This window comes from Aulonocara sp. 'chitande type north' Nkhata Bay, linkage group LG3, assembly GCF_057382095.1.
Source record: "Aulonocara sp. 'chitande type north' Nkhata Bay isolate Kocher_YH1m ecotype deep benthic linkage group LG3, A_spYH_male_GT1.1, whole genome shotgun sequence".
Classification (NCBI taxonomy): Eukaryota; Metazoa; Chordata; class Actinopteri; order Cichliformes; family Cichlidae; genus Aulonocara; species Aulonocara sp. 'chitande type north' Nkhata Bay.
Window position 1 is genome coordinate 56,848,119 of NC_141346.1, and position 7,567 is coordinate 56,855,685.

General features: G+C 38.9%; 1 protein-coding gene across 1 annotated transcript; it reads right to left on the reverse strand.

Annotated features, from left to right (window-relative positions):
- Nucleotides 1-1,045: 1,045 nt before the first annotated feature.
- LOC147336257 (uncharacterized) lies at nucleotides 1,046-2,233 on the reverse strand. Its single transcript, XM_086285314.1, has one exon. It carries the CDS (start codon nucleotides 2,231-2,233, stop codon nucleotides 1,046-1,048), a length of 1,188 nt encoding a protein of 395 aa, XP_086141440.1.
- Nucleotides 2,234-7,567: the final 5,334 nt, after the last annotated feature.

The window sequence follows — 7,567 nt, forward strand, 5'->3', positions numbered from 1 at the left end:
GTTACTGTGACTCAAACATAGAAAAATGTCTTTTTCATTTCCCTCACCTAATTTTTCAAAGTATTTTATAGCATATAACACCTTTGAAAATATGCTTTGGTTCCCATTTAACTCCAGAACATCATAAATCAAAATATGGATATTACCTGTCCACAGATTCATGGTGACGTAACTGCTCTTTTAACTGTTTGGTGTCTTTGCTTTGTTTGGTGTTTGTAGAAATGGTTTACATGAGCTTTTAGCTGAGACTCAGAGGTTTCTGTGGACACTACTCATGTCAGCACTTATATTTCTGACCTCGTGTTATAATCGATTAAACGCGATCTCCTCCCTTTTGCCCCCATTTTTGATGGTGTGGGTACAAATGATCAGGCATGACATTCTCATAATAAATCAGATAAGATACTGCAAATAGTTAATCCTGCATTTGTGTGATTGAAAAGTGTGTGCAATGACACTGTTTTAAAGATTTAGCCTAAATCATTTTGGCGTGAATGAGCCTAAACATGATGACCGGACTAGTGACACCATATCACCTGTGACACACACACACGCACGTATGACTTTGCCAGTTTCAGCTGAAACAATTTCAGTGTTTCAAACCATGTTCCAGAGTTTTTAGGTCACCGTTCATGAGGTTTCAAGAAGAAAATGAAAGACAGATCTGAATGTTTGAAAGTGTTTTGGAAAAACTCTGTAAAGATTAGATGAACAATACTCAAAGGATAAATTCAACTGTTTTATTTTGTTAGATAAGTTGAAAAAAAAGTTAAACAAGCAAGTAAATAACAAAACAAGGTTAAATGAGGTAAGAACAAAAAGTTAACAAGTAAATAAAGAAACAAGGTTAAATGAGGTAAGAACAAAAAGTTAACAAGCAAATAAAGAAACAAGGTTAAATGAAGTAAGAGCAAAAAGTTAACAAGTAAATAAAGAAACAAGGCAGAGGAGAGAAACCCCAACAATCCCCTCTGAGCAAGCACTAGGCGACAGTGGGGAGGAAAAACTGCCTTTAAACGGGCAGAAACCTCCGGCAGAACCAGGCTCAGGAGGGGGCAGTCAACTGCCGGGACTGGTTGGGGGGGTGAACAGAGGTGGAGCAAGACGAGGCTACATCAGTTGAAGAAGCAGTATTGTCCCTCTTCCGGAAAAAGCTGAAGAATCTTTTCTTCTTTTTCATGGACTTTTCCACGAGCCCCTTTTTCTCCAGGATGAGGGTTCTCAACTCATGGATGGTTTCGGTGTTTTGCTCCTCAAGTTTCTTGCATGTTTGTTCCACCTGTTCTAATGTTGCTCGTGTTTCTTCAAGCTGTTCTTTGAGCTCTTTGGATGTTGCCTCCTGTGTCAGCTTTGCCTTCTGCAGGTCTGCATTTCTCACTTGATCTTCTTTGTGCAGGCCTTCTAGCTGCTCATTTCTTTTCTGGGTGTCGCGGAGCGTACACTGCAGGTCTTCATGCATTTTGTCTTGCTTTTGCTTTTGCGCCTGCATTTCTGTGTTTTCCCGCTTCAAGTTGTTGAATTCCAACAATATCCCCTTAATGAGCTCTGAGTTGTTTTTGGCCATTTGATCGATCCTTTTCTGCATCTGTGAGCATCGTTTTTCCAGAGTTTCCTTTTCTCCCTGCAGCTCACTTGTTTTGACCTTCAGTTCATTACAGAATCCTTGCAACTTTTGATTTTTACTCTCAAAGTCCTTGATAGTGCACTTTTCTTCTGACAGTCTTTCTTGCTGTTGCTCCTTCTCTTGAAGAAGGTCTTTATTTTTTTCTTCAGCTTCATCAAGCTTTCTTTGGAGCAGGTGATTCTGTTGGTCCATGTATTGGAGATCCCACTCTAGCTTATCAATCGTGGCTTTCCTGCCTTGAAGCTGCTCGGACATTTCTTTCACTTCAGCGCTCTTTTGCTTGTTTTCTTTGATGAGGAATACAATCTGCTCTCTGGCTTGAGCAAACTTGATCCCCCAGCCCTCATTAATAATGTTGATGTCGGGCTGGCGCTGTAGTGTTTCTTCCAGGTGTTTGTTTTGTGCTTCCATTTGTAAGCACTTCTTCTCCAGGTGAACTTTTTCTTTTTCAAGTTGTTGAATTTTGTTCTGGAGATGGTTGTTTTCACTCCTACTCTCCTGTAATGCCCTTTGGGTGGATAAGAGGCCATTTGGAGAAGTTGGCCGGCCACGCAAGGAAGGAGAGGCGGCGTAATCGTTTTGTCTCGGTTGCCGTAATCTTGGATACATGCTGGCGTTTGTATCCGATGACTCTGAGAGGTTTCCGAATGTTTCTGTAGTGAACGTTTGAAAGCTGCGAACACGAAGGCTGCGAAGTAACGAACTAAAAATTGCTGTTTGTCACCCCTATTTAAGGAAAAACTTCCTTGTGACATCATCACTCCTAAGCCAATCAGGTTGTCACATGACATTCTGGAATGTGGAATGGGGATATATATATATTTTTAAACAGTTTTCAAATTTAACTTAATATTTAAGTGTTTCTTACTTGACCTGCTTAGTCGATTAAAAAGTTAATTGCCACGAACACCCCTAATGTTATATAACAGACCACAGAAAAAAGACAGCTTTTTTCTGCGTGACAGAGCTATAATAAATGTTTTGTTTTTTTAATGATCCTACTTTTTATAAAAGGGAACATTATTTAAAGAATATGTATTTAATTAAAAAACTCTGTATTCATCTAAAGGGTATAACAAGAAGGGTGAGCTTCCTGCTCCAAAATGAAATGACCAAAATAAATGTATTTCTCTGCAATTACAAACTCTGTGTAAACAGTCTTGGTGTCAAAATAAAGCTAACGCTGGTGAGATGTCATCAGAGCTGTAAATATTACTGCAGATGTTACTATGTCAAAGTTACTGTGACTCAAACATAGAAAAATGTCTTTTTCATTTCCCTCACCTAATTTTTCAAAGTATTTTATAGCATATAACACCTTTGAAAATATGCTTTGGTTCCCATTTAACTCCAGAACATCATAAATCAAAATATGGATATTACCTGTCCACAGATTCATGGTGACGTAACTGCTCTTTTAACTGTTTGGTGTCTTTGCTTTGTTTGGTGTTTGTAGAAATGGTTTACATGAGCTTTTAGCTGAGACTCAGAGGTTTCTGTGGACACTACTCATGTCAGCACTTATATTTCTGACCTCGTGTTATAATCGATTAAACGCGATCTCCTCCCTTTTGCCCCCATTTTTGATGGTGTGGGTACAAATGATCAGGCATGACATTCTCATAATAAATCAGATAAGATACTGCAAATAGTTAATCCTGCATTTGTGTGATTGAAAAGTGTGTGCAATGACACTGTTTTAAAGATTTAGCCTAAATCATTTTGGCGTGAATGAGCCTAAACATGATGACCGGACTAGTGACACCATATCACCTGTGACACACACACACGCACGTATGACTTTGCCAGTTTCAGCTGAAACAATTTCAGTGTTTCAAACCATGTTCCAGAGTTTTTAGGTCACCGTTCATGAGGTTTCAAGAAGAAAATGAAAGACAGATCTGAATGTTTGAAAGTGTTTTGGAAAAACTCTGTAAAGATTAGATGAACAATACTCAAAGGATAAATTCAACTGTTTTATTTTGTTAGATAAGTTGAAAAAAAAGTTAAACAAGCAAGTAAATAACGAAACAAGGTTAAATGAGGTAAGAACAAAAAGTTAACAAGCAAATAAAGAAACAAGGTCAAATGAAGTAAGAGCAAAAAGTTAACAAGTAAATAAAGAAACAAGGTTAAATGAAGTAAGAGCAAAAAGTTAACAAGCAAATAAAGAAACAAGGTTAAATGAAGTAAGAGCAAAAAGTTAACAAGTAAATAAAGAAACAAGGTTAAATGAGGTAAGAACAAAAAGTTAACAAGCAAATAAAGAAACAAGGTTAAATGAAGTAAGAGCAAAAAGTTAACAAGTAAATAAAGAAACAAGGCAGAGGAGAGAAACCCCAACAATCCCCTCTGAGCAAGCACTAGGCGACAGTGGGGAGGAAAAACTGCCTTTAAACGGGCAGAAACCTCCGGCAGAACCAGGCTCAGGAGGGGGCAGTCAACTGCCGGGACTGGTTGGGGGGGTGAACAGAGGTGGAGCAAGACGAGGCTACATCAGTTGAAGAAGCAGTATTGTCCCTCTTCCGGAAAAAGCTGAAGAATCTTTTCTTCTTTTTCATGGACTTTTCCACGAGCCCCTTTTTCTCCAGGATGAGGGTTCTCAACTCATGGATGGTTTCGGTGTTTTGCTCCTCAAGTTTCTTGCATGTTTGTTCCACCTGTTCTAATGTTGCTCGTGTTTCTTCAAGCTGTTCTTTGAGCTCTTTGGATGTTGCCTCCTGTGTCAGCTTTGCCTTCTGCAGGTCTGCATTTCTCACTTGATCTTCTTTGTGCAGGCCTTCTAGCTGCTCATTTCTTTTCTGGGTGTCGCGGAGCGTACACTGCAGGTCTTCATGCATTTTGTCTTGCTTTTGCTTTTGCGCCTGCATTTCTGTGTTTTCCCGCTTCAAGTTGTTGAATTCCAACAATATCCCCTTAATGAGCTCTGAGTTGTTTTTGGCCATTTGATCGATCCTTTTTTGCATCTGTGAGCATCGTTTTTCCAGAGTTTCCTTTTCTCCCTGCAGCTCACTTGTTTTGACCTTCAGTTCATTACAGAATCCTTGCAACTTTTGATTTTTACTCTCAAAGTCCTTGATAGTGCACTTTTCTTCTGACAGTCTTTCTTGCTGTTGCGCCTTCTCTTGAAGAAGGTCTTTATTTTTTTCTTCAGCTTCATCAAGCTTTCTTTGGAGCAGGTGATTCTGTTGGTCCATGTATTGGAGATCCCACTCTAGCTTATCAATCGTGGCTTTCCTGCCTTGAAGCTGCTCGGACATTTCTTTCACTTCAGCGCTCTTTTGCTTGTTTTCTTTGATGAGGAATACAATCTGCTCTCTGGCTTGAGCAAACTTGATCCCCCAGCCCTCATTAATAATGTTGATGTCGGGCTGGCGCTGTAGTGTTTCTTCCAGGTGTTTGTTTTGTGCTTCCATTTGTAAGCACTTCTTCTCCAGGTGAACTTTTTCTTTTTCAAGTTGTTGAATTTTGTTCTGGAGATGGTTGTTTTCACTCCTACTCTCCTGTAATGCCCTTTGGGTGGATAAGAGGCTATTTGGAGAAGTTGGCCGGCCACGCAAGGAAGGAGAGGCGGCGTAATCGTTTTGTCTCGGTTGCCGTAATCTTGGATACATGCTGGCGTTTGTATCCGATGACTCTGAGAGGTTTCCGAATGTTTCTGTAGTGAACGTTTGAAAGCTGCGAACACGAAGGCTGCGAAGTAACGAACTAAAAATTGCTGTTTGTCACCCCTATTTAAGGAAAAACTTCCTTGTGACATCATCACTCCTAAGCCAATCAGGTTGTCACATGACATTCTGGAATGTGGAATGGGGATATATATATTTTTTTAAACAGTTTTCAAATTTAACTTAATATTTAAGTGTTTCTTACTTGACCTGCTTAGTCGATTAAAAAGTTAATTGCCACGAACACCCCTAATGTTATATAACAGACCACAGAAAAAAGACAGCTTTTTTCTGCGTGACAGAGCTATAATAAATGTTTTGTTTTTTTAATGATCCTACTTTTTATAAAAGGGAACATTATTTAAAGAATATGTATTTAATTAAAAAACTCTGTATTCATCTAAAGGGTATAACAAGAAGGGTGAGCTTCCTGCTCCAAAATGAAATGACCAAAATAAATGTATTTCTCTGCAATTACAAACTCTGTGTAAACAGTCTTGGTGTCAAAATAAAGCTAACGCTGGTGAGATGTCATCAGAGCTGTAAATATTACTGCAGATGTTACTATGTCAAAGTTACTGTGACTCAAACATAGAAAAATGTCTTTTTCATTTCCCTCACCTAATTTTTCAAAGTATTTTATAGCATATAACACCTTTGAAAATATGCTTTGGTTCCCATTTAACTCCAGAACATCATAAATCAAAATATGGATATTACCTGTCCACAGATTCATGGTGACGTAACTGCTCTTTTAACTGTTTGGTGTCTTTGCTTTGTTTGGTGTTTGTAGAAATGGTTTACATGAGCTTTTAGCTGAGACTCAGAGGTTTCTGTGGACACTACTCATGTCAGCACTTATATTTCTGACCTTGTGTTATAATCGATTAAACGCGATCTCCTCCCTTTTGCCCCCATTTTTGATGGTGTGGGTACAAATGATCAGGCATGACATTCTCATAATAAATCAGATAAGATACTGCAAATAGTTAATCCTGCATTTGTGTGATTGAAAAGTGTGTGCAATGACACTGTTTTAAAGATTTAGCCTAAATCATTTTGGCGTGAATGAGCCTAAACATGATGACCGGACTAGTGACACCATATCACCTGTGACACACACACACGCACGTATGACTTTGCCAGTTTCAGCTGAAACAATTTCAGTGTTTCAAACCATGTTCCAGAGTTTTTAGGTCACCGTTCATGAGGTTTCAAGAAGAAAATGAAAGACAGATCTGAATGTTTGAAAGTGTTTTGGAAAAACTCTGTAAAGATTAGATGAACAATACTCAAAGGATAAATTCAACTGTTTTATTTTGTTAGATAAGTTGAAAAAAAAGTTAAACAAGCAAGTAAATAACGAAACAAGGTTAAATGAGGTAAGAACAAAAAGTTAACAAGTAAATAAAGAAACAAGGTTAAATGAGGTAAGAACAAAAAGTTAACAAGCAAATAAAGAAACAAGGTTAAATGAAGTAAGAGCAAAAAGTTAACAAGTAAATAAAGAAACAAGGTTAAATGAGGTAAGAACAAAAAGTTAACAAGCAAATAAAGAAACAAGGTTAAATGAAGTAAGAGCAAAAAGTTAACAAGTAAATAAAGAAACAAGGCAGAGGAGAGAAACCCCAACAATCCCCTCTGAGCAAGCACTAGGCGACAGTGGGGAGGAAAAACTGCCTTTAAACGGGCAGAAACCTCCGGCAGAACCAGGCTCAGGAGGGGGCAGTCAACTGCCGGGACTGGTTGGGGGGGTGAACAGAGGTGGAGCAAGACGAGGCTACATCAGTTGAAGAAGCAGTATTGTCCCTCTTCCGTAAAAAGCTGAAGAATCTTTTCTTCTTTTTCATGGACTTTTCCACGAGTCCCTTTTTCTCCAGGATGAGGGTTCTCAACTCATGGATGGTTTCGGTGTTTTGCTCCTCAAGTTTCTTGCATGTTTGTTTCACCTGTTCTAATGTTGCTCGTGTTTCTTCAAGCTGTTCTTTGAGCTCTTTGGATGTTGCCTCCTGTGTCAGCTTTGCCTTCTGCAGGTCTGCATTTCTCACTTGATCTTCTTTGTGCAGGCCTTCTAGCTGCTCATTTCTTTTCTGGGTGTCGCGGAGCGTACACTGCAGGTCTTCATGCATTTTGTCTTGCTTTTGCTTTTGCGCCTGCATTTCTGTGTTTTCCCGCTTCAAGTTGTTGAATTCCAACAATATCCCCTTAATGAGCTCTGAGTTGTTTTTGGCCATTTGATCGATCCTTTTTTGCATCTGTGAGCATCGTTTTTCCA

Bases quoted from the DNA above. Each gene is read 5' to 3' on its own strand.
- LOC147336257 (XM_086285314.1), bottom strand. From the start codon at position 2,233: ATGTATCCAAGATTACGGCAACCGAGACAAAACGATTACGCCGCCTCT.